At 41.1% G+C, this 27,688-nt stretch overlaps 2 protein-coding genes across 4 annotated transcripts in view; both read right to left on the reverse strand.

Moving 5' to 3' along the window:
• Positions 1 to 1,544: 1,544 nt before the first annotated feature.
• On the reverse strand, positions 1,545 to 20,039 carry lmnb2 (lamin B2). Its single transcript, XM_063201209.1, has 12 exons — positions 19,438 to 20,039; positions 17,866 to 18,002; positions 14,293 to 14,449; positions 13,933 to 14,058; positions 13,458 to 13,628; positions 12,043 to 12,168; positions 11,400 to 11,620; positions 7,027 to 7,267; positions 5,208 to 5,315; positions 4,788 to 4,904; positions 4,569 to 4,667; positions 1,545 to 4,166 (listed from the first exon to the last, which is right to left on the reverse strand). The coding sequence occupies exons 1-12, from the start codon at positions 19,648 to 19,650 to the stop codon at positions 4,125 to 4,127; spliced, it is 1,758 nt and encodes a 585-aa protein (XP_063057279.1). The 5' UTR covers positions 19,651 to 20,039; the 3' UTR covers positions 1,545 to 4,124.
• Positions 20,040 to 23,850: 3,811 nt separating this feature from the next.
• LOC134451065 (carboxypeptidase N subunit 2-like) overlaps positions 23,851 to 27,688 on the reverse strand; it is a 34,774-nt gene continuing 30,936 nt past the window's right edge. For all 3 annotated transcript variants that reach the window (XM_063201214.1, XM_063201213.1, XM_063201212.1), the window contains exon 2: positions 23,851 to 27,477. In XM_063201214.1, coding sequence (XP_063057284.1) covers positions 25,131 to 27,473 — 2,343 coding nt within the window. In that variant the 5' untranslated portion in view covers positions 27,474 to 27,477 and the 3' untranslated portion in view covers positions 23,851 to 25,130. The remainder of the gene's footprint in view (positions 27,478 to 27,688) is intronic.

The raw sequence follows: 27,688 nt of genomic DNA on the forward strand, positions 1-27,688 counted from the left end.
TTTCGATTTGGCATAATTATGCAGGCAGGCCTTACAAATCAACCCATCTCTATGAACACAAAGTGGTGTCTGGGGGGGCACCAATGTCTTAACGAAACTCGCCCCACAGCCCTGAAGTGCAGGTGTGTTGATGGTGCTTACATCTGTTCTACATAATTTGAGAACTTTTATATTCTCTGGTGTTCTGGCTGATACAGAGGCCTCGGTCCCTCCCTGCATGGTTTACCAAACGTGCAAAACCACTTAGAAATCCAGGGGTGAATTTCTCAAAACCAAAGTTGCTTACTACATTAGCTACTTTGCTGTTTTCAATGCATTTTCCCATTGGCAACTACCGAAGTTGCTAACAGGCTAACAACTTCTCTTTTGAGAAACTCACCCCAGAGTTGTTGTATGATCCATCCACAACCCTATTTATTTCAGTACCCCATCTATTTCAAACATTATTGACTGGTATTATCCACGCCAGGGCTATTCAAATGGGGCCAAGACAGTGTTCTGGCCCGCCATGAGGTCAGAACAAAATGAAAACAAATTTGTGTGTCATCTGCAGGCCTGCCGACAGTGGGGAACAAAGGGGTATGTTGTCACGGGCCCAAGGAGATGGTGGGGTAGGTGGAGTTGGACACAGAATTGCATCCCTACTACATTGTTTGTATTGGGTAGGGGGTCCTTCAGATTACTTTGTCCTGGGCCCAGAGAAAGCGGTCAGTGACCCTGGCTATCTGTGACTGTGCATATAATGCAATCATTAAATCTGCAGGTGGGGAATATATTTCTCCTATGCATTCACTTATCTTTATCTAAAACGGTCTTGTGTGTTCGGACCCTTTAATGGGAGGAATCTGAAATACATTACTGTCCCTCAGTAAGTTTTAATGGAATACCCCTGATCTATGCTATGAGGGGTGGTGTGGATCTCCCCTCCATCATGAACCGCATTTCCAGAGTAGGGACCTCATGTTCAAAGAGACCGCCATAGATTTCCTACGGAATCTTCACATAAGTGAAAAACTGAAAATATACATGTCCAACTTCAAATGTATTAGTCCAAGTTGACAGGTTTTCATACTGATCCATGTAGGATGTCTAATTTCACATGAAATTTAGTACACTATTACTTCACAGGGCTGTGAGGTTTGAAGGAAAATCATACATGGCACCTTTAATGTACATTCAACTGTTTCATGCATGTGTAAGTGTCTCTATCCTTAGTTTAATTTCAATGGCGCTGTCAACATTGTCATTCATAATGATAACTCACCGGACTTTAGTGTGCCAAGTATAGTCAACAAAGACTTTTTTTTTTTTTAAAATAAGTCTGAGTATTTTGGGGGGCCTTCCGGCCTTTATTGTTACTGGATAGTGGAGAACAGAGAGGAAACTATTGGGAGAGATGGGGGAGGGCCGGGAAATTAACCCGTTCAGACTCGAACCGGGTTCCCCGTGGGCATGCAAGCAAATGTGGGGGGCTTAGCACGCTGCGCCACAGCGCCCCCATCAACCAAGAATTTAAAAAAGTCAGACACTAGTTAAAGAACACATTCAAGGAAACATTATGAAAAACATTTATTGTATTGTAAATACAAAAAATAAAATGAAAAGCAACAAAATCAAGAAACACACTTTTGGCATGCGCCCTCCCTAAAATTCGACCCATTCAAGTTCTCTTACGATGATAAAGCCCTGTCTATCAATCAATCTGCATAATTTAAATACGGCTCAAAACAAGTTTGCCTAGAAATCACATTATTGCACTTCCAAGAGTGCACTTGGTACCACTATCGGTAGTAGAGACGAAAAGTAATCTCCAATGTAGGCTCTGCTAAAGAAAACAAAAACATAATTCTTCCTCATTGAAAAGTATTCATTTCTAATCTTTGAGTCACATTTGTAGGTCACATTATTGAACCTGAAGAAAGTCAGTGGAGAACAGTGCATGAAGACTTGCTGCTATGAGAACTGGGCTTGGCCCAGATCACCACTGTGTATTAGAGACCTACTTTGGTGATGGTTTCACCAAGGTGTCACACAAATACTGGCTATATATGGCAAATTCAAATTGTGCCTTTTGAATCAAAGGCATCTTTTATTTCAGCCATTTACTTTATCATCATTAGAGAACTTCTATTAAAAACACATGTAAACAATTAAGATAAAAACATACCAATAAAAAATATCGCAAAGCACTGCAATCATTATATTGACAAATTCTGTTTCCCAGATCCTCATGACAAAACATGGCAGATGCATCTCATATATTCAACAGCTTTCCAATCAAATGTCAAACTCCCCAAAGCATTCTCTGAGCAACTGTGTCTTACTTGCACCTTGTCAATTCAATTATGATTTAACATGTTACACAGCATCATGAATCAGTACACGCTAAGTCATTGCTAATAATGTAGTTCCTTTATAAAAATCGAGCTGCCTTTTTAAAAAGTTTCCTCAGATCTGTTTGTGCAAGTAAAAACACCGCATGCACTCTCTGAAGGCATAGGGAGAGAATGGCATTGTGCTTGCAAACCCTTCAATTTGATATTCCAATCCTGAAAAACACATGTTGTGCATTCTTAAATCTGAGAAACAATTCCATAACACATAATTGATTAGTTTTTACTATGTACTGATAATGTGACAGCATCAGATCGTAACTGGGTGGAAACCCTCATCCTAACCTTGGGGAGTGTAGAACATTTTCACTTCTTAAATCCAAACACTTGAGATTGTATAACATTTAGTACAATATATGTAGCAACAATCAGAGCTAGCGGGCATACAGGGCACATAATGATGAAAACCAAAGCCCGACGAAACCCTTTGAACCCTACCCTTTTCCAGACATGCGTCATCCCATACGTTTTACTTTCTGCTAAAAATTAAATGCTTCCACTTTAAGGCAAATATTGAACAACTTGTTTGGATAAATCACTGACCACAAACATCTTGAGTTCAATACTACACATACTTATTCACTTCTTGACTGACTTTTCTTTGGTGTAACTGTCAAATAAATCCCTAATCAATAAATAAAACGGCACTATAGTTTTAAATAAAACAGTACAGTAAATATACTACTGGGGTACATTTCTCGAAACCATAGTTGCTAACTACATTAGCTACTTTGTTGTTCGCAATGCATTTCCCATTGGCAACTACCCAAGTTGCTAACTGGCTAGCAACTACGCTTTGAGAAACACACCCCTGATGAGGCATCATTACTGCTGTGAGAGGGGGCAGAAACTTTTGACCCGCAGGCTAGAGGCTGTGCAGGATGTACGAATATCCTAACATTTAGAAGAAATGCACGACCAACAAATCCATTATTTTAGTACCAATTTCATGACATTTCCACCCCGTTCATCTGATCAGCGAAGCCAATATATATATTTATATATATTTTTAAAAATAAGGAAAGACAAAGCAAAGCAATGCATCAGCTGTCAGTTACAAACTACTGTACAATACATGATTAAGAAAACAAGAGGTTGACGTTGCTCTCCAAGCCATTCAAGACCTCAAAACACCTCTAACAATGTTGTCAATTTTGCATAACCATTGATTATAATCAACAATTTCAGCATCTTAAACCATGGTGGTTCCATGATTTTCTGTGCTAGTTTACATAATTGAAATCCAGATTCCTTTTCTCTAAAAAACTGCAGACGTGTTTGCATAGGTGAAACATTCACCGAGGCTTAGTGTGTCAGACAATACTGATCTTGTAGGACTTGGTAGCGTATTTTGTGTGATCTAAGCAGTGACTCTTGATAAGGCCTTTTCACTGTTGGGAAGTGGCAGATTCCTATAGTTCATACTTAACCTATAATAAAACAATAGGCTATTTAAGACAGTACTGACGAGTACATGGATGGTGTTTTCCCCATTTACATCACCTTGGTATATCTCTAAATATATATATGTACTATGTAAATGGCTGCAATTGTTCAAGATAACCTGGAAATGAGGTCCGTTTAAAATCGCAAAAAAATACATCAAGTCAAAAAATGGGTATTTTGGGAGTCATCATCAAAAACCTAGGACTGACGTATACAAAAATAGTGGCTCTACAGAGAAAAAGGACTGCGCAGAAGGTTAAAAATGGGCCGAAGTCTCCAGACCCCTTACATGACCGCACACTCCCTGGATCCTCTCTTGGGGGCTCCCTGGAACAGACAGAGAAGGACCATGAGTGAACATGCTTTTCAGTGGAAGTACAGATCATTCTGCTTCAGGGTGCACTCTCACACTAAAAGCTAATTAAATTCTAGAATTTGTCAAGACAGTAAAAAGTATCTGCCCCACCAAACATTTGAAGCAAACATTTAAAAAATATATATGTTTGGGTATTTTATGACTTCATTATATGACAGGACAGGAGGAGTGAAAGGAGTGACAGCAAAAGAATGGGAGAGAGATGTGGGGAAGGATCGGCACAGGATCCGGGCCGGAATCCAACATGGGTCGCCGGCGTAGTAACCCAGTGCCTTACTATTACAGCCATGATGGGGCCTGAAGCAAACGTTTGAAGAGTTGCTTATAGTGTACACCGTTTTGCAAATACCAACCTGCTGGTACAACACATCCTCCTCCTCATAGTCTCCATTCTCATCATCTCCATTCTCCATGTCCTCTGTAGATTGGGACACTGTCCTCTTTGCAACTTCCTGGAATAAAAAAAGAGAGAAAAACCCATTATTAAACATATCATTTTCAACACACCATCAACAAAATTAAGACGTTGTTCACAGTAATCCAATTGAGTGAGATGGTGTAAGCGCCCATACCTCTTCATCTGCATTGACTAGGGTAGTGAGAGTCTCGTCTCCAGTGCCCCAGCTCTGTCCCTTCCACAGTAGGTTGCTGGGCGGGGCGTGTGCTACACCTGCATCAGAGCTCCACACCTGCGTACAAACATCAGCTACTTCCATGTGTGTCCACCCATTTATCAAAATACCGAGCCCCACCCCATGGACCAAGTCTGCCGGCCGGGCGACATTGGTGAGCTACTGCACAGCCATTAACAATACACGTGCACAAAATGGGGAGGACTCGTGTATTGGAGGAATGTAGAACTGAACACAGCACATGTGACTTATAATGCTAATGGTTCAGGTAAAAGCAAAACTGAACTGAACATTACACACAAAGCGCAACTGGAACAAAATTTCATGACGTTTAATATAAAATATTGAAAATGATCTTACCGTGACAGTTTGGCCGGCCTTGAGCACATACTTGGGGCTGAATTTGTAGGCAATCTCTTCGTCATCACCGATTTGTCTCTTCAACCTCCAGCTTCCAAGGGACTGGTCCTTTAAGACACACGTACAGAACAGAACAATGCAGAACATCAGTAACTGAGACAACAGGACATTTAGCCTAAAACCAATCACCAGTGCATCTGAAACAGCATTACAGCGTCTTTGAGCGTCAAGAAAAGCACTATAAAAAAAACAAATGTACTATGATTATTTAAATTCTAACTTATGCTTTTTGTTTTATGTTAGACTCTACACTCACCGGCCACTACATTAGGAACAACTGTTACAACTGCGCATTGAGGCAAATTTCTGATCAGCCACATGGTGGCAACTCAATGCATTTGTGCATGTAGACATGGTCGAGATGATCTAATGCAGTTCAAACCGAGCATCATATTGGGGAAGAAAGGTTATTTAAATGACTTTGAACATGGCATGGCTGTCAAGCCGAAAGGGCTTGATTTGAATATTTCAGAAAATACTGATCTACTGGGATTTTCACACACAACCATCTCTAGGGTTTACATTACTCTAGGGGTTACTTGTTAAGAGCAAGAAAGCCATATCAAAGATTATTAAGGTTTGTAGCAATATTACTGGTGTTCAACAGAAAAGCATGACTGCGCTGTACAAGGAACAGATAATAAGGAAGGCTGAATCTTTTTTTAGAAAATTACTCCCATCCCCTGCATAAGGAATTCCAGTTTTTACCTTCTGGTTCCCGCTTTAAATGCCCATTAGCTAGGACAAATAGATATAAGAATTAATTTTCACCCTCTGCTATTCCACTGCTAAATTCCACTAGGAAGCATAGATAGCCATGACTCGTATGTTTAGCTATTTTAAGCCCTACTCTGAAGATCTTTCTGTTAGATTACTCATTTATCCTAACTCCTCCACCTTTTTATGCGTATTTAACGGTTATTTATGTCTGTTAAATGTTTTATGTGGGTGTGTGTGTGTGTGTGTGTGTGTGGGTGTGAGAGGTGTACCACCACTGCAAAACAATTGCCCATACTGGGACAAATAAAGGCTACTACTACTACAAAGAATGATACGGAAAAAAAAAAAATGCAGTGATTCTGTGGGCAAAAAGGCCTTGTTGATGGTAGCGGTCAGAGGAAAATGGTCAGATTGGTTTGAGCTGATACAAAGGCAACATTTAAGTCAAATAACCACTCATTATAACCGAGGTATGCATAAGAGAATCCCTGATTACACAGGACATCAAATCTTGATGCAGCAGAAAACCAGATTTGGTGCCACTCCTGTCAGCTAGGAACAGGAAAATAAGGCAACAATTTGGACAGGCTCACCATAAACAACACTAGAAGATTGGAAAAATGTTGCCTGGTCTGATGAGTCTTGATATTTACTGCAACACTTAGGTGGAATGGTCAGAATTTGGCGTCAACAACATGAAAACATGTGTCAACCCTGCCTTGCATCAACATTTCAGGTTGGGGATATAATGGCATAAGGATCGTTTCTTAGCACATTTTTGGGCCAATTGGTACCGATTTATCTTTGTTGGAAAGCCACAGCCTACCCGAGTACTGTATTATTGAAGGCACTTCAGGCAGCTCTGAAGGCAAAAGGGGGTCCAACCCAGCATTAGAGAGGTGTTCCTAATGAAGTGGCTGGTGAGTGTAGATTCTAACTTTAATGGGAGAGTGAGTGAGAATGCAGGGACTTAAGTCATAAGTCTCTGAATTCTCACTCGCCTTCCAATGGAAGTTTGTATGAGTGAGTGTGTCTGTACCTCCTCAGAGTTGTTCTTGAGGGTGACAGACTTGCCCTCCAGGTCAATCTCCTCGATGGTGATGCTGCCGGTGGCCTCAGCCTCCTGGCTAACGTGGATCTTGGGGGCGCTGGCAGCCACGGCAACCGCCTCCTCCACCTCCACGCGTTTCCTCTTGGCCCGCGTGGAGCGCGAAGAGCTGCTGCTGCCCGTGGTGCGTGACACCGTCAACTTGGCGGCAGTGCCAGGAGAGAGCTGCAGCCTGGAGCATCGGAGACAGACGGACACAGACACACACAATTACTTCTCAAGATCTCAATGGCAAAAATATTTACTCTGGGGTGCATTTCTCAAAACCAAAGTTGCTTACTACATTAGCTGCTTTGTTGTTTTCAATGCATTTTCCCATTGGCAACTTCTGAAGTTGCTAACAGGCTAACAACTTCTCTTTTGAGAAATGCTTAGTTACAGGGTATATACAGCAATGTTGAAGTCAAATTTACTACCATTTAATACCCTTTTTCACTACCTTTACATTTTTTTTTTTACAACCATCACGACATTCAGATTCCAGTATTAACAAGACATCTTTTGTAATTTCTACCTTCTAAACACTACATTACACTTTTGTGTTTTGCAAAAAGACGTCCGAAGGGGAGCAGCACGATTCCAGAGTGCTGTTCAAAAGTCTGCTTTCTATGGCACGGCTATGAACTAGGTCAGGTGGCTACTGTTGGGCATATCACTGGTGTATGGAAAAACTGTGATAAACGGTGAATAAAGAAAGATTTTTTTTATCAAAATGTTGCAACTCAAAAAAATAATACCTAGTTTTTCAAAAAAAACTTTTTGAGCAAACTTACTACTTTTAAGGCCATTAAATTTTGACTTTTTAATTTATCACCTTTTAATACTTTTTAAAACCCTGCATACACCCTGAGTTAGTTTCGTGCCTACTGTAGCCCTATGTATGCAGCTCCTTTATGGATCAACTATAAAAAGAGACAATGCGTAAACTCCAAGTAGCATATAATGACTGCCTGAGGATATTGCTGAAAAAGCCCAGGAGTTGCAGTGCTAGTAAACTATTTTGTGACTCAGGACTATGTACTTTACAGGCTCTCTTGAGGAACCTAATGTTTAAGTTCATGTGCCGTTTGGATAAGTCTGAAAACTGCATTATAATGATTCTCACAAGTGCCAGATATAGCTCTGTCCGATACCAATCATATACAGTGCCCTCCATAATTATTGGCACCCCTGGTTGAGATGTGTTTTTTAGCTTCCAATTATTTTATTTTTTTTTCTAAATAATATGGGACCTTAATGGAAAAAAGAGCATTTATTCAGTGGGGAAAAAATCCCACATAAAGAAATAATTATTTGACATCAAATAATGTGTGTCACAATTATTAGCACCCCTGGTGTTAATATTTTGTACAACCCCCTTTTGCCAACAAAACAGCACCTAATCTTCTCCTATAATGTTTCACAAGATGGGAAAAGACAGAAAGAGGGATCTTCAGCCATTCCTCTTTGCAGAATCTCTCTAAATCATCCAGAGACCTGGGTCCTCTCCTCTGTACTCTCCTCTTCAGCTCACCCCACAGGTTCTCAATGGGGTTGAGGTCAGGGGACTGAGATGGCCATGGGAGGAGCTTGATTTTGTGTCTAGTGAACCATTTCTGTGTAGATTTGGCCATATGTTTAGGGTCATTGTCTTGCTGAAAGACCCAGTGACGACCCAGCTTCAGCTTTCGGGCAGAGGGCAACAGATTTTGATTTAAAATGTCCTGGTATTTCAAAGCATTCATGATGCCATGCACCCTAACAAGGTTCCCAGGGCCTTTGGAAGCGAAACAGCCCCACAGCATCACTGACCCACCCCCATACTTCACAGTGGGTATGAGGTGCTTTTCAGCATGCGCATCTTTCGTGGTACGCCAGACCCACTTAGAGTGTTTGTTGCCAAAAAGCTCAATCTTGGTCTCATCTGACCAAAGTACACGGTCCCAGTTGAAGCCCCAATACCGCTTGGCGAACTCCAGACGCTTGCGTTTATGATTGTGAGTGAGGAAAGGTTTTCTCCGTGCATGCCTCCCAAACAGCTTGTTGGCGTGTAGACAGCACCTGATGGTTGATTTGGAGACTTTGTGACCCCAGGATGCTACCATTTGTTGTAATTCTGTAACAGTGAGCTTTGGAGATCTTTTGATTTCTCTTACCATCCTCCTCACTGTGCGTGGTGGCAAAATAAACTTGGGTCCTCGTCCAGGCTTGTTTACCACTGTTCCAGTTGTTTTGAACTTCTTAATTATTCCTCTCACAGTGGATATGGGCAGCTGCAGTTGAGTGGCAATCTTCTTGTAGCCTCTGCCTGACCTGTGAAGGTCGACGCACATCTGCCTCACTTGTATGCTGTGTTCCTTTGTCTTTCCCATGTTTAAGAGTGGATAAGAGAAATGGCCTCGGTGTCACGTCATATTTATACCCCAGGGAAACAGGAAGTGATGAATTACTAATTAAATGTTCCTACATACTCTGGTAAACTTTGTAAACTACTGTAGAAATGACAGAAATGCTTCAATTATATTTATTTCCTGGGAATTGTTAAGGGTGCCAATAATTGTGGAACAGGTGATTTAATGAAAAATAATTATTTTTTAGTCAGGGATTTTTTTATTTTCTTACAATTCATTTGAGTTGAAGGCTACATTTTCCTACAATTTTCAGTGTGACAGTATTCTTCTGCAATAAACACTGAATTTATTTTAAGGCTTTTAACACATCTCAACCAGGGGTGCCAATAATTATGGAGGGTACTGTATGTGGAAACACTGGTATGGGTGCCTTTTAAGACTGTCGTGACATAGTTTGTATATGCTTTGGTATCATTGCTGTTTTTTTTTTCTTTCCTTTTCTTATTTATTTCTTCTTTTTCCTGCACATTTTATTTATATGTATATGTTGTGTGTCTGCCTATTGGGCCCTGAGCCTGTAATAAAGTTCATATATAGTTAAGCTCCAGCATTTACTTGCAAGTGAATAACCGTTTAAGTTCTCTGACAAAGGATAATGCACACATGCAATGTTGTAACATCACTTGCAGGGGTGGAAACAACCATGGTCAAAAAAGTGATGTAGCGCAACACACACATAGATACATACACACTTTGAACAAGGAAACCTGCTATGTATACCATTGTTTTCCTCGTATGAGATCTCCATCGAGAATGCGAATTAAATGCATATGAATTGAGCTTGTGGCTTACTGCTAATACATCTCTGTTTGCTCTCTCCTAATGACGCCCAAATGTTCTTTCAGAGTGACAATAGGCTTTCACTTCTCGATCTCTTCTACTAATTGAAATGAAATCTCAATGTTGCTCTGCCACTGATAAATGTCCATGTTTGCCGTCTGTCTGACCCTTCCTCCTATCCCTCGAGGACCTTACAGTGCTCTCCATGTCCAAAGCAAATGAATCACGGTAATGATTTAAATACTGACTCACGATATCCCCCTAATTGTTCAATTCTTTCTTTTACTTGTAATCTAATTCAGCATGTGAAATGAGCTGTCCGACCTGTTCTCCTCTCCCTCCCAAAGGCTAATGGAAGGGATTGATTTCCTTGTCCAGGGGAACTTAATAATTTTGGTAACACTTTATTTTAGTGTTATATCTACTAGCACTAATACATACAATGTTAATGCTTGTATACTGTATAAGTAACTTGTATGGGATGTACTAAGCAAAATCAAACATTTGTTAGGCATGTATTCGTCAATGTCCTGTTCATGGACAATTAGGGATTTATTACCAATGTAATCTTAGTAGGGACCTGACAAATGTTTGATTTTGCTATGTACATCCCTTACAAGTTACTTATACATGCATTAATTAATATTCAGGGTTCCCACACCTTTTTCATGAACAAATCCAAGCACTTTTCAAGCACCAATTTTTCAGTTTTCCAGCACCTTTAATCGGTCGTGGGAAGGGGGTATGGGGGTCCTCCCCCAGAAAAATGTGTGTTTTTAAGATGCAATTTCCTGCATTCTAATCAGTTTTAGGGTGTCAAATGGCAAATCCCATCTGACATCTCACTTCCTCAGATTTTTGATTTACCTGAACATTTTATTTCTATTATTTGGCTTACTCAGTTTGACTTGACACAAATGTCAAGCATTTTCAAGCACTTCACCAAAAAAATCAAGCACTTTCACAACCTTGAAAAAACTTAATTGAAATTCAAGCATTTTCAAGGAATTCAAGCACCAGTAGGAACCCTGAATATTGTATGTATTAGTGCTAATAGATGTAACACTAAAATAAAGTGTTACCGTTATTTTCTGCCTGTAATGTGAAATGAGCCCTGTATGAAGGTTGCCTGACCTGTCCTCCTCCCCCTCCAGGAGCTTGCGGTAGGCGTTGATCTCCATGTCCAGGGCCAGCTTGACGTCCAGCAGCTCCTGGTACTCGTTGAGCTGCTGCTGCATGCACTCGCGCATCTCCGCCATCTCGCGCTCCTTGGCGTCCAGCATCCGGCGGTGCTTGTCGCGCTCGCTGGACAGAAGGCCCTCCAGCTCACGCACCCGGTCCTCAGCCGCTGCCGCCTGTGTGATTGAAACGGACATGCACCATCAATCTGCTGTGTTAACTTGGAGCAGTTTGTGTCTCAGAGGCTCACTACATTGGGCTTGCATAGTTGCTCGCACCGTTTTTGGTTCCTTAAATGAACACGTCAGTCTACTGCATAGACTTGGGTGGTGCCCCAAATATTACTACAGCATGAACTACTACATGAATTACATTGCTTTGGAAGGCAATCTGCTGCAGACTCGGAGCATGCACCAACTGTTCAAATATTCACTAATCTTGAAAAATCAGAGGTCAATATAATGAAATTACATCACATCCAAAAGCCTGAGTGTTCACCATTTATTTTTTTTAAAAAGAGGAAAACGGCTTGCAGTATACATGTCTGTGGAGATTTTCTCCAAATCAATCGTTTTAGCCCATAGGAAAGCAACAGTACCTGTTTCTGGAGGGCAGACAGCTGGTATGAGAGGCTCTCGATCCTCAGCCGGGACTCCTGGGCCTCCTCTCTGGCGGCACCCATGGCCTTGTCGCTCAGGTCAGAAGACACCTTTGCATTGTCCAGCTGCACAGTTTAATTTATATAGTTTAGTTCAATTCAAACAGGGACCATGCGCAGGAGTCATTGTTTACAAAAGCAAAAAGATGGCTTGTGTCAGATTATGGCTAATGCAAATAATTTCCATCTGCAGTCCCTTGGCAGGTGAAACAAAATTAAAATACAGTACATATACAGAGAAGAACATCCATACATTCACGTGCCCTACCTCCCACAAAAGAAACACATGTTTATTACACAAACGTGCTCACATATTCAACACATGCATATTTTTTCCCCAATCTTCATTAAAAACAGATGTGATTCTGAACATGTGATTTTGTTTGAGCGCTAAATTGAAAACCGATGCTTTTCATTATAAATAACTATAATCCCTATTAAACTACATCTAGTGTGATCGAGTAATTTTAATCAACCATTCGGCGACTTTGCATTTCTTGTCAACCCTTCCATCTAAAAACAGCATGTTCACATTGTAATAAAACAATAATGACAATAAGTAGGCCTATAAACTAGGAAAAACAAAAAGATTTTTAGTAGCATACAGCATGCAGTGACACTCTATAGTATGTGCCACTGCAGACACTATTTTACAGGTGAAGTAGATCTATTGACCTTGTTTGCAGTGTACTTGATTTGGTGGGAGGTGCACTTTTGTAAGAATCATGTTCTCAAGAAGGCAAATATAATGTTAAAGCAACCCTCTGGGATATTTGACATTGGCCCCCATCTCCTAGTTAGCCAGAGTCTTTCAGAAATGTGGAGATACTTTTTTTGACATTCCAAGCAGTCCTTGTAATTCCAGAGGTGGGTGGTGGTAGGCTAGCGCAAGTGAACGGCTATGTCAAATATCAAAAATCCCGGAGGGTTGCTTTAACCCATTGATGCCTGATGTTGCGTTGCGCCTGGAGCTGCATTACACAACATTCAGGCTCATGAGATTTGAGACAACTTTATAAAAAAATCTGTCAAACTTTGAGATGAATTAACACATTCTAATGGAAGATGAGGGTCTTAGCGTTTAAACGCAACTTAGTGCATATTTTTATGTGCTTCAGAAGCTGAGATATTTAGGTTTTTATAGGCTGAGGGCAGCTTTTCTTAAAAAGGGCTCAGGCATTCAGCACCCTTTTTTGCAGGTGCCTTAGGCATCAATGGGTTAATACGATAGTAGCAGGAAATACTGCAAACTAAGGGAGGCAGGTCAACCATGCCGTTTGGGAAATGGTAATTGTTATGCTCTTGGTCAGACCAAGTCTCGAAGAGCTTTGACAGTCAATGATAATCAGGCTAACCTTGGCCTGGAAGGTGATCTCGAGCTCATCCTTGTAGAGCTGCATCTGCTCCTCGTGCTGCCTGCGGAGGTCCTGCAGGGCCTGGTGCAGCTTGGACTCGTAGTCCGGCTGCACGCCGCTGTCCACCTCAACCACGCGCTTCTCACGACGACGCTTGGTCTCACGCACCTCCTAATAAGCATTATCACGTTAAGAGAATATACCAGTAAGTAAGCAAAAGCAATGTGTCTATATGTGAAGCGAAAACAGTCACAGAAATAGTCTAAGGTAGTATGCCGTAGTATGTAGTCTAATGTGCAAGTTAATACATTTATGCATGCATAAGTAAACAAAAGCAATGTGTTTATATGCTCATTGAGTCATTTTAACAACAGACCAAGTTAGACTATTTGATAAGTCTTATGCAAGCATTTTTAACACTCTTAATTGTTTTGTCTAACGTATATTGGTTTGGGGAAAACCTCAAAGTCCTCACCTCCTCAAACATGCTTTTCCTGAACTGCAGCTCCTCTGTGAGGCTTTGGCAGCGGTTCTCCAGGTCAACACGCATGAGCGTCTCCCCTTCCAACTGCTTCTTGGCCACTGTATGGGCATCCTCAGCCTGCAACACACATACACAACCGTTCAGGCAGAGTAGGTATACAACTACAGTATTTGCTGCTCAAAGATTCAACTCGAGTTCTCAATACAATTCACTCACTCTTTAAAATGTTATGTTTACATGCTGTAGAACTTAATCTATGGACCTGGATGACAAGGTTCCTTTATATAGTACACTACATAAATTGACCCTTTGTGTTCTAGCACTTTAAAGAAATAAAGTTGGTCTTCTCACCTTGGCAAGTTGAGCTTTCAGGTCAGCAAGCTCTGCAGACAGGTTGGCGTTGGCGGTAAGGGCGGTTTGGAGGGCTGCCTCGCTCTGGTTAAACTGAGCCTCCAGATCCTTAATCCTGGCCTGGGCCAAAATGAGGTCGCCATCCTTCTTCTTGTAGCTGAAATGGGAGGGGGAAAAAATCATGTCCAGTCCATCACTATCAACATAAATGGTCAGCAAAATATTATTGACAGCATTCCTAAAGAAAATAAAAAAATAAAATAAAATTCTGACACCATTAGCATTGCAAATCAAACCACCATTCATTAAAAACAGTCCTGATAAGTAGTTATGTAGTTTAAGTCTAAGATTAGCCGGCAGCCTCAAGCGCCCGTCAAGAGCCCCATTAAGCAGACAGATGGGATGGAGCTTTAAGCCAGGGTGATCAAGCTGTTTCAAAACAAACAGGCCATCACGGAGAGTGTTTGCACTAGGGATGGGCATAATTAATCGATTAACCGATGATTGATCATTAAACATTTAATCGAGGAAATTCATTTTCGCAGACGAACCGTCAAAAACACCAAAACAAAACAAAAAAACTTGAATGTAGGTCATTAGTGCACGTCCTCAACGCAATGCATTTTGCTGTTACACCTACACAATTTGGGCAGCAGCATGTAGTTTTCTTGATGTCTCTCATATCATTACAGTCATTTATTTTTATTCTTTTAAGAAATGTCTGCACCGTTATGTGCCTCCGTTGTTGGCTCGCAACTTGAAGCCTCCCTCGTTTGCGCATTGCGCACCAGTTCAGGTTGAACTTTTCTTGTTAGTCACTTAACACTTGGGTTGTTAATAAAAACAAATCCTCGAAGAAAAACACAATGTTTTTGATGTATTTTTTGTTATACAAGAGTATAGGGCATGGTGGGCGTAAATGTGTGCTGCTAACACATCCAATACCAGTCGTTTTTTGGAATTTTAGCTGTAGACTCCCAGCCAATTTCATCTTCTTTCATCTTGTTCGAAAGCCCAAAAACTCAACTGTTTGTATATTTTTACGGTTTGTTTCTAGCTTATTCCATTCCGAAGTTATTCCACTTAAAGCGAGCACTGGTTTAGGTAGAAATAGCGTTTTTCACCATTCGAACTGAGATAAAGCCTTTTTTGTCACGGGTGCACTCTTTCATTCTCCAAGTTTAAATTGCGGGTCTAAATGCTTTTTCACGCCCGAAGAACAACTCCAGTAGCTTCCAAGTAAACTATTTCGATGCAAAAATCACCTGGTCAGGCTATTGTTCAGAACCATATCATCTGAAATGCTAGCTAGCTAATGTCACTTGACTGGCACGTCTACTTTTATCTACAGAATGAAAACTGCCAAAGCACTCACCCAAAATTAGGTTACTTCCTGCTGTGTTGCATGCTGTTTTTCATTACAACCTTCTATTTTACACCCATCTTGATGACAGCAAAACTCCTTGTCCTTCCATCATAGGTTTAGGAACAGGCTAGCTAGCAAGGCACCACTGACAGGACATGTTTTGTTGATGCTCTAGGAAGTAAATGGAGATGTGACGTGACGTGATCAGAACGTGACGTGACTGAATACATTATGAACGCCTAAACCGCTGCTTCTATAATGAACCCAACGACGGCAAGGTTTCCTACATTACCCATGGACACTTCCGTCATGATGTAGGCTACAGTCATTGGTTACTTATGTAATCACAGAAACGTAGCCTTTCTCCTATTGGCTGCCTGCTTCACAGCTCGCACCAAAGCCACTGCTTGTTTGAAGAGCAGATTTTGAAAGCGGCTCGCGCAGCGCTGAAGCCAGTTTCAATAATATGACTAGCGCGGGTTACTTCTTTTTAGTAGGTTTTGTACGGATGATAAAGAATGTCGTGGTGGTTACAGCAAGGTTCTGTGTCGGTGAATGCAAGTAGGCTAATAATAACAGTAACAGCAACAGCAACAGCAACGGAGTGGTGGAGGAGCGAATAAGACCAGGACAGATGTGGAGAGCTGTGCTTGCCAGTTTGAGCGTAGCCGTCAGTCAGAAGTCGACTGACATTTTCTTAGTCCTGGCCAAATTGCATGTAGTTACTGATTCGGAAAGCCCACGCCATCGGAAAAGAGACCTTGCATGGACGTGTAGGTAGCCTATGTGAAAAAAAAAAACGCTACTCGTCATTTTGTTGCGCGTGGTATGAGCTGAGATCCTGGAGGAAATTAAGGTGTCTAGAAGCAGGCTACTACTGTAGGCCTACATAAACACATAAGACATCATCATACACTTTATTGCACAAAGTGTGTGCGCTCACGCCTGTGTTCGTGTTCTCTCCTTTCCTCTCTTCTCCTCCACTCCCCTCTCTTCGGTGCATGGTCCATGGTATTTGGCTGTGTGTTGACAGCTGTTTGTGTGAGTGAGAGCGTGTGGGGATGTGAGGGTTTGTGGTGATGGCTGTAAGTGTTTGGTTAGTGCTATGTTAAAGGTCTGGCATATGTGATGTGAATCACTGTTTTCAGTGGAAATGAAAGAAAAACTAATGCAATGGATTGAGTAATAAAAATTAAACCTAAGTTTAAAAAAAAAATGTGTAAAGTATTTTTATATAGTATGTATAATATAGTATGTATATTCTTTATGTATGTTGTGGAAATAGTTGAATAAAATAATAAAAAAAACATAATGCATAGTTTATTTTGGCGAGATAAAAGAAATGGCTAGTTGAACTTCTTTTTGGCTGGTAAGAAAAAATATCTACCAGCCAAATTGGCTGGTGGTGGAAAAAGTTGATTCAGAGCCCTGACTGTGTAATGAAATGCAGAAATATCCAGATCCTGACTGTGTAGGAGTTTTGACTTTGTAGGTGTTTTCATGATCTATGTCAGTTCTGTTATTCACATTATTACGAAAATCACACAGAATATGCATTAGAATATGTAGATTTAGAATCCAATAAAAAAAAACAACTTAATTTTACGGTTTGGGAGCTAACACATGGGAGGCAAAAACGTATTTTTACGTGACTTGGGAGTGAATGTGTTAATATAAAAATGTTAATGGTTAACTGATTATTAATCATAAATTCTCCCGACGACCAACGAAGAAATTTTCACCGTATGCCCATCCCTAGTTTGCACAAAACGGCTTCCTTAGCAAATCTAAAAATTAAGACTATTTGGTTTTGGTTCCTTTCCATGACAGATATGTGCACATTTTTTTTTTATGTTCATTTTGTCCTAGTAATGGGTGAAACATCCCAGTCACCTCTGACGCGTCTTGGATTTGCTTTTCGTGATGATATTCTATATTTCTATTCTGACATGTTTATTTTTATTTGTGTTGTGTGAAATTCCCAGTGCCCAAGAGACAACAAAAGCTCATCTTATCTTAGTCCAATCTGATACTGACCGTTATTTTCATACAGAAAAGGGGACAACATTCCAACCAAACATTCTCTGCGGACACTCCTTAGTTCCTACGTCAAAAACTGTGCGTTCCTTCTCGAAAACATGCCTTGGTGGCCTGCACGACTTGACATTGTTAACAGTACATGACTAAATGAGATGGGTGTTACTCACTTCCTATTGACCTCATCCAGCTCTGCGGTTGCCTTCCCGAGGTCAATCTGGAGTCTGGCCCTCTCCCGGGCAGTCTCGTCCAGGACACGCCTGGCATCCGCAAGCTCCGTCTCATACAGGGCCTTGATGCCTGTAACCTGGTGCGAAAACAAGTGACAGACGCCAATAAAGCACAAAAAAGACCTCTAGGTCTCATGTTATGCATTCTGAAAGCTGTAAGGGTTTCTGTGCACTCACTGTACTGCACTGTAGTGGTGTTTTTGATTATTGTATTGTACTTTTTCAAACTGTAATACAATGGCTGTCAACTGTTTCTTTAATTCGTGCCACAGGGGCTACTACAATTCCACTTAAACTGACTTTTTTCACAATGGCTGTGTATAGCTTAACTAGTTCCTGCAAAAAGGCTAAAGCAACTACAAAACTTTCTTTCAGTGCAGCCTTTACTCTTATTGGATTTTTTTTGTCTCAACGTAAACAGTTGGTTTTTTTTGTGATAGCCTTGGTTTCCTTCTTCTTTCACTGGCGTACCACTATCGCCACATTCAAATTCGAACTGCCCTACAGCGGCCACTCCCATTTGGCACTGTGCCCCTAGGCGTAGGGACAACCCGAAACCCATACAGTAACGATAGGTGGGGGGAAAGAAAAAAAACACACGGGCTGGGTTTTCCTGGACTGGGCGTTGTACCAAATATCACGATGTGCAAAAACTTTACTGTTGCACAATATAAAGTTTATTTTCTTGAACACGTTGTTACAATAGGTCCAAAATGCAATCTCCATCAATTCCATGCTCTGTGTACTACTGAAATGTACATTTGAAACTAGTTTCCGCAAAATTATTCACACACATGGACACAATTACTGCCACATGTTTTCGCCCGTCACACTCAGGGAACACCTCGGACGACCCAGTGCTTGCAAACCTCAAATACTACTCCACCAATAACACAGGATAGATTTTTCAAAGTTTACTGCGGGCATTCACCAATTACATACCTGTGAATTTTATTTGCAAGTTTGCATGTAATGTGATCTATGACAACACGAGAAAATAAATCAAATAATTGGCTACTAGCCGCGGGATATTTGAACAGCAACTACTAGCCTTGGCGTAGGTCAACCATGTGCATCGCCATGAATATTTACAGAGACAGGATTAATCCTCGTCTACTTTGGAGGATAGCTCACTTGATAATTCAACGAATGTACTAGGCAGCAAGGGAGGCGATCAAGAAGAGAGTTCAATACTAAACTGGCTACTCAAAATTGTATGACCCACCACACTGAGAAGCTAACCATTAGCGTTTGCAAACAAGACCCTTAGGTTTGCGATTAGTTACTCACAAGATAAAGGCTACTCGCTTTCTATCAATAACACCCGTTTATCAAACACACGGGATACACCACAACAAATACAAAGTCCTCCAGCAACACCACTGATAAGTCAACTCATTAGCCATGGAGGACAACGCTAATTGCAGTAGAGCTATGCTGCAAAACAAGCTAGCACAGGCAAGTTTACACACATGGCATAGCAAGTAATGGAAATAAGGAAAGCTAATATACCTCTCGTGTAGTGACCTCCTCCTTCTCGGACACTTTCACCAGGAGACGGTCATTCTCCAACTCCAATGCACGTACGCGGTCAATATAAACAGCAAGCCTATCGTTTAAATGGGACAACTCTTGCTTCTCTTGCAAGCGCGAAATCCGAGTCGGGGACAACGGGGTTGCGGCCGACCGGCTGGATTCAGCGCGGCTAGGAGTTGCAGTCGCCATATCAAAATTTCTTCTCCACCAAGAAGCTTGAAAGCTGCTTAAAAGTAGCAGAAACTCTCCCAAAAGCTGTTACTATATTTACTACAAAATATATGTGTGGCGCGTAAGACTACACGTCACTGTTCCTCATCTGTCAGTCTGCAAAATATATGAATGGACCCACTGGTTATCTTTTGAATGTAGCTATCTAGACAGCTCCTGGCGAACTAGCAAGCTAACTTTGAAAGAGCCTCAAAATGCAAGATGGCGGAGAACCGCACCGCGCCAAAAATCCTTTGCCCCAATGCATTGTGGTAGCTGTAGGAGATCGAAACGTTCCAACGTTCCAACATGAGGCCCAGACGTCTGGGGCCAGGTCTGTCTGTCCGTCTGTCCGTCTTTCTTGAATAGGCTACATAAAACAAGTAGTATATTTCCTGGAATTAAAAGGCAACACTAGAGGAAGAAAAACGCCCAAATGTCCACAAATTGTCTAATTTCTATCTACAAGGTATTCAAATAATGTGTAGAACACTACTAGATATCACAGAATGTAATTTCTCAATGTCAAATCTCATTTGGAGTTCTAAGCCTAGTTCTTGAATAAACAGACATGATGCCACCACAACAGGTAATGTCAACTGATAAGCAGGTGATAGTAGCATGTTCCCCCATGCAAGATAAACCAACGTTTTTTTATTTTTTTATTTTAACTTTGCTTCCAACATTGTTTCAGTGCATCACTCCTCAACTTATAGGATGAAAGTGTTCGCTTTGCTGAGTGAACCTGTCATCTCTTCAATGAGAAACTTTTCTTAGGGAAACCAACGAGGAAAACAATAGCTTTGTTCAAAATAATGTCTTTTCAAGATGTTAATAGCCTAAATATGAACAGCCTGCAGAAAGATTTGCACGAGCGGTATAGGCCTGGCACAAGGTTGAATTTTGACAACTGAACCTGAAGTTGCAATTGACAATCAGACTTGATTACAATAGGCCAACATGCACAACGGCGCAGATGTAGACCAATAAAACTGGGTGAGTGTCAAGTTAAGGAATTGATAGAGAGCAGAGATGCATGGGAAGATGAATGGAAAGTGTGTGGACTGTTGACATGACGCTGGATATTTTTAAAATATATATACGTGACTATCTACTACACTAAATGCTTGAGCTGGCCTATTCCCAGGCCAGACTCTTGATATGATGTGTGTGTACTGTATCAAAAAAACCCTAACTAACTCTTCTTTGCATCTGCACTTGTTGTTCTTTATATTTCCTGTGCACTTTGTATCTGCTAGTGATGTTGGCTATGAGTATGTCCTCTCTTGTAAGTCGCTTCGGTTATAAAGCGTCTGCCAAATGCAATGTAATGTAATTAGGGCTTTTGTGCCTTTACTTTTTGATAGGACGGTGAAGAACAGACAGGAAATGGCTGTGAGAGAGAGATGGGGAAGGATCAGGAAATGGCTCGGGCCGGGAATCGAACCCTGTTCTTCCACATAGCAATCCAGTGTCCAGCCACTAGAGCAGGGGTGGGCAATTATTTTGGGCCAAGGGCCGCATTGGGTTTAGAAAGTTGACCAAAGGGCCGGATGTAGTAGGCAACTTGCCCGTGCCAATAATAAAAAATGGTGTACGCCAACATAATTAACCATTGTCAGTTATACCCTTCCTACTGATTGTATCCAGATGTAGACTTAGTAATCTTAGGTTTCCAAGACCCTTGTTTTAGGTAGCCAATATAAGAATGAATGACCATATGAATATGCATTTTTTTTCTTGGAAAGGCTCTGAGGGCCGCATGAAATGGCTGAGCGGGCCGCATGTGGCCCCCGGGCCTGAGTTTGCCCACGTCTGCACTAGAGCCACGGCTGGGCCCCATGCTTGGGAATTTAAAATAAGGCTGCCCCCTGCTGGACGAAATGGAAAGGTAAAAATACTTCACATGTTATGATTCAGTTTGACCACCAAATACCTGTGTCTGTGATGACATAAGGCCTGAGTTCACAATGCCAGAAAAATATTTCAATAGTGAAATTTCAAGCCGACACGCCTCATGAGATATGCACTGAATCTGCTTCAGTGGATCATGATAACAAGTAGGCCTATAACGTCAACAAGTGGCATGCCACCAGTGTGATATTTAGCAAATTAAAATGAAATGACCTGTATTACACAATATGCACTGTACCAGTATATAGACATAGCAGTTAGTTCAAAAAGGGTCAAACAAGAACTTGCAACACTAGTAATAGTAATGGTTCTGACTTTTATACGTTCCTATGATTAACCACTTTGCATTAATTAACAAAACCCCTTGTAAATAGTAGGCTACATACATAAAGCTAGTATTTGAGAACATTTCATTGAAGAATACTGAGATTTTAGAATCTGTGGCTTTCAGTTTAGCTCTATATGGTGTAAACAAAGCTCACCATAAATTAAACAGAAGGGACAGAACAGTATTTCTCTTGGTGGCAGGGAGCAAAGAGCTAACAAAGGCAACTTCCAACTATTCAAGGAAGGATAACTGGTGAGAGGAACCCCAGCATGGATTGTGGGGCATCATGGTTGGGAGAAGTATAGTATGAGATAGGCCTACGTGAGGGACACACTAGTACAAAGCTTTCAGGTACACACAAACTGACTGACGTTTCACTTAGGAAGGTGCAAGTGTGCTGAAACGTCAGTCACGTTGTGCACCAAAACAAAAACCCTCTATAAAGTTGCTGAGTGCTCCAGTCATCCCTGGCTCTCTAGTCGCTGTGAAGTAGCCCAGTTTGTCTTGATTGCTACATATACATTTGAAATGTACAGGAAAAAGCCTACTGAATACTTGCGACCCCTTGGGAACCACTGTTGTAATTATTGATGGTGGTGTTATAGATGAGGTGTCCTCCAGATGGCAGAATATGTTCAAGTATTACATTGCCAAAGGCATTGAAATGAATAATCAAGCAACCAGTCATAACTATTGGGTGTGAGTGCAACTGATCCACTTACGTAGAATCAGAGTTTAGTGGTGTAGGCCCTACATAGCATTGGTGAGTTGTTTGTTTTAATCACAATTAGTTCCTGTATCTTTCAGGTGAACCTTGAGATTAGCAAGAAATGGCAAAAAATGGCCGAAAGTGATGTGCAGGATACATTTAAGGCGGCTATCAGAACGATTTGCCTGATGAAGTAGGCCTATAACCTGGTGTTGCTTGTTGTCACACAACCCTGCAGCCTTACTGCCCTCTGGTCTCAGAGTAGTGCATAATACAGAGAGCTTTTAAAATGATTTGCATATTCACAGGCAGGCCCCAAAACAAACAAACAAACTATCAAACAAATGAATTAAGGAATTGAGCATGAATGATGCTATGACCAACTACCATGTATAAACATTTATAAGATGCATGCAACTGTGAGCTGTTGGGGCTGATAAACAGGCAACAGCAGTGTGCTCATTGAATCTTTTTATTTGTCATCTCATAGCAATGAACATGCGTGGAACGACCAGAATGGTTTAAAAACCAAATTAACCAATAACATATAGCCTTCATGATACAGAAATTAAGTTTTTGGGAATTTACAATGGAATGAACCATTGACTATATTTGGAATAGAGTTTAGTTCCGAATAACCTTAATTCTGAATTGTGAAGTGTTTATGTGATGTTTTCAAACCGGAATACAATTTTTATTCAGAATTACATTTTATTTTATTAATGGTCTTGGATGCAACACGTTTTCTGTGTCACTAGCAACATGTTGTACTTTGATAATACTAGTAAATATTGGTTTATTATTTAGTAAATATTTATGAAAAGATCAAATTTGGTTTCAATGAGCAGCATCGCTGCAGTACCCATTCTGGACACATTCTGCACAGTGCACCTTTAAGTAGTTTCCATACTGGTTGTGTGCATATTTACTCGGAATTACCCAGAGATGGGCCCACTTGTTTAGTGTGGTTGTAGAAAACAGAAGCCAGCAAAGCAAAACCCCTCTCCCCTTTTCATGACTTTAGGAGGCACTGTACAAACAGTCACGATGAAATAATATTGTAGCACTGAGCAGTATAGCCACTTCAAAAGGATGACGGAGGCAGCGAATACACAGTTACACTTACACTCTACAGGTGGGCAATAGGAGGTGTCCCCCAAGAAAACAATAAACAGTAAACTAATCCTTACCAAATCCAACTCCCCTCTACATTATCAAACGTATTAAGTTCTCCTCAGCTCTGACAGTGGGTACGTTCCAATATGCAACCTTGCACACTCCACTTGTGCTTGTGGCCTCGTACCAGGAAGTAATATGTCATGATGACATCACTGACAACAGCATTATATTTCAATATCTTGCAAAAGCTCAATTGCAAAGTCTTTTTCTCATTTGCAATTGGGATGGTGAATGAAAAACAGTCCCCCAAAAAGTTGTTGTGGCTAGGCTGACAGCTGGGAAACTTTATTGTTTTTTCCACGGAGGAGGGGCCAGGAGGCGGGGCAAGGCCACAAGCACAAGTGGAGGAAGCAAGGTCACATATTGGAACGCACTCTACAAGTTACTGGACGTCATTGATTCGATCCTTATCGATAACCCCACCTCTTATCCTATATAAGCCTTTAATTATTCCCGCCCGGACACCTCCACCCAATAAAAACTCATCCCAAAACTGATTGGCACACAGAATTCTAGAAGACACACGAGGGAGTGGGACACAACATTCACGCGCACAGATACAAACGCACATTCACACACATTCACCATTAGACATTCATATAGACAGACAGACAGAGAGGGAATCATATGGGGAAACACACAGTGGGCCAGGGTGCCTCTGCGTTACACTATCACGTCCATACAGGTAAAACAACACTGTAATAATAATGTTGCCATAATTTCTTGGACTAAATAGCACGCAAATATAAGATGCACCCAAATTAAGAAGAAGAAAAATAGATGTACGCCTCTACGTATATGGACCACACTTCTGTATGTTACAGGTTGTAACAAGAGATTTTTATAGGACATTATAAGCTTAACTCCCTTCATTTTGTGCTCGTCACAAATCTACATAAGGCCGATGTATACTGTAAGCTGTTTGCGGTGTGCCCTGTGCACGCCAGTCAAGTTCATCCATACACTACCATGTCATCCATGTCTTCATGGACCTTGCTTTATGCACTGGTGCACAGGAAGAGGACGAGGCCCGCTCCAAACTGTTCCCAACATTGGGAGCATGGAATTGTCCAAAATGTTTGGTATCTTCAGGAGGTGAACCGATATCATATCGAATCCTGGTTAGGAATGAGATAGCAGTTAAGTCCATATGCGAGTCAAGGCTGGTTAGCAAATACTGTTGTTACGTAATATAGTGTACAATGGGTTATCCAATTTTGGGCCGCTCTGGACTTAATAAAGACAAGTCATTGTCACAATTAACCTATTTGTGTAGTTATGTGAAATCGATCTGTTGATGGTGATGAAAATGTCAAACAAAATTATCTCTCATAGTGCAGCTGTCTCAGTTACTGGCCTTAGTATGATTTCTTTTTTGTAAGAGAAGTGGGTCAGGCTGACCCTGTTGTACAGCCTCTCCCCATGTTGAAGTGAAGAATAGAGGGAGTAGGTGAACTTGGCAAGCACCAAAGTGTAAACAACCTCTACTGCAAGAAGGGCAGAGTAAAATATCATCTCTTCTTTACAGCGTTCATTGGGGTTGCCATGGAATCCTGAGCTGTGTGAAGAGGGAGGAGTCTGTTCCAAGAAAGGGATGTCCACACAGATGAAATATGCTGGGGTTGTTAGCAATGTCGTTTCCATTGGAGTCGTTGGTAGAAGAGTAGTTGTGGGTATTGTTGATGATAAATTTGTGGTTAGGCTGGTGGTAAGAGCTGTTGTAGTGATGGGAGAAGCCGTTGTGGAAGGCAGTGTGGTTGTCCGAACTGTCGTCATTTCAGTTGTGGTAGTCATAGCAGTGGTTGTTGTTGTCAATGTTGTAGGCACTAATGTAGTGGTTGGGAATGTTGTTGGAAGAGTTGTTGTGGTTGTTGTTGCTACTATAGTGGTTAAGGAGGTTGTTGTGGGTAATGTGGTAGTTAGGGTAGTTGTAGCGAGTGTTGTTGATGTTTTTCTTGTAGTTAGGGTAGGAAGTGTGGTAGTTGTTGTAGGCATTGTTGTTGTGGGCAGTGTTGTTGTCATTTTTGTTGTAAGTGTTGTAGTTGTTGTAGGCATTGTTGTAGTTGTAGGCATTGTTGTAGTTGTAGGTAGTGTTGTAGTTGTTGGAAGTGTGGTAGTTGTTGTAGGTAGTGTCGTAGTTGTTGTTGGAAGTGTGGTAGTTGTTGTAGGTAGTGTCGTAGTTGTTGTTGGAAGTGTCGTAGTTGTTGTAGGCAGTGTGGTAGTTGTTGTAGGCAGTGTGGTAGTTGTTGTAGGCAGTGTGGTGGTAGTTGTGGTTGGCAGTGTGGTCGTTGTTGTTGTGGGCAACGGTGTTGTGGTGTGTAAAACTGTGGTGGTTGGCAATGTAGTCGGACAAACAAAGTCCTCTTCCTGTAAAAGGATTATCTCTCTATCTCTCAAATTCTCGGGTGTGGCACAATTTACTTTTGATTTTAATATACTGCTTTGTTTTTCCAACCAGTAATAAAAGGGTATTAGTTTGCAGTCACAGTGCCAAGGGTTGCCATCAAGGTATAACTTACTTAGCTTTGGCAAGGAGCTGAATGCATCCTCCGGTAGCCATGTTAATTGATTTTTAGAAAGCTTAAGGTTCGTTACTGCTTTCACTTTATCAAACGTTTCTGGTGTGATGGAGTTTATAAAGTTTTTTTGAAGATTCAGATCAGTGACTTTGTCCAGACCTTCAAAGTACTCTGTCATCAAATGCTCAAATTTATTCTCAGATAGATCCAACTTGCGAAGCTTTTTAAGTCCTCCTAAACCCCCAACAGGAAGTGATGTGAGATTGTTGTGCTTAAAGCTTAGCTCAGTAAGCCTAGGCACATCTCCAAATAAGTTTTGGGGAAGATTTGTCAGTTGGTTATCATGTAGTGTTAATGTTTTCAGTGCTGGAAAGTCAAGAAACATCTGAGTTGGCAACTGTGTCAGGAGATTACCCTCTAGAAATAGCTTAACTAATTTACTTTTATGTGGAATTAACTGTGGCGTTATGTCCGATATCTTGTTGTTTTGTAAACCAATCTCTGTAAGTTCTTTTTGATTGTCAAATATGCCGTCAGGTACAGATGTCAATTCATTTTCATATAATCTAATCATTTTGAGATTCTTCAGTTGGGAGAGCAGAGATGGAGAAACAGAGGTAAGTTTATTTCTTCCCAGGTGAAGCGTCTGAAGATTTTGTAGATGATCAAATGTTCCCTCTTCAATTTCGGTTATATTGTTAATGTGCAGCATTAAAAATTGTAGGTTCACAAGGCCATCAAATATGCCTCTCTCTAAACTCTGAAGGTTGTTCAGTTTAACATTTAGGCTTTGCAGAGTGGTCAAGTCCCTAAACACTCCCTGGGGAATTGAGTCCAGCCTTGCACTAGAGATTTCAATCGTCAAAAGGTTTTTCAAACCCTCAAATGCTCCAGGCTCAATGAACTGCGTTGTAGTACCAAGGAACTCAATCTTCTCAAGCTGAGGATTTGTGGAGAATGCCCCTCTTGGAATTGTATCGATTGCACTTCCCACAAAGTACACCTCTTTGATCCCAGGTTTCAGTGTGGTGGGCACTGCTACGACACTCTCGGCGAAAACTTCGCAGTTGGAACAGCCCTCACCAGGAGCTTGACCACGGCATCCCATCAGCCACAGCAGCAACAGGAATAGAATGCTGTATGGGGGAAGCATTTTCCTGTGAGGAAAGAAATGACATTAGCTTTAGGATATCGCATGCCTTTCTGTACATCTTCATTTTGATACAGAACATGTGTTATTATCGGGTAACCTGATGTCTGTTTAGTGTGAATTTCCCATAATGAAGTCATCCATTATTGTATAACAATCAAAGGGACAATCCTTCTGTAAAATCATGTGTAAAATCACTTGATGCTGTAAAATCACAT

This window comes from Engraulis encrasicolus, chromosome 6 (assembly GCF_034702125.1).
Source record: "Engraulis encrasicolus isolate BLACKSEA-1 chromosome 6, IST_EnEncr_1.0, whole genome shotgun sequence".
Classification (NCBI taxonomy): Eukaryota; Metazoa; Chordata; class Actinopteri; order Clupeiformes; family Engraulidae; genus Engraulis; species Engraulis encrasicolus.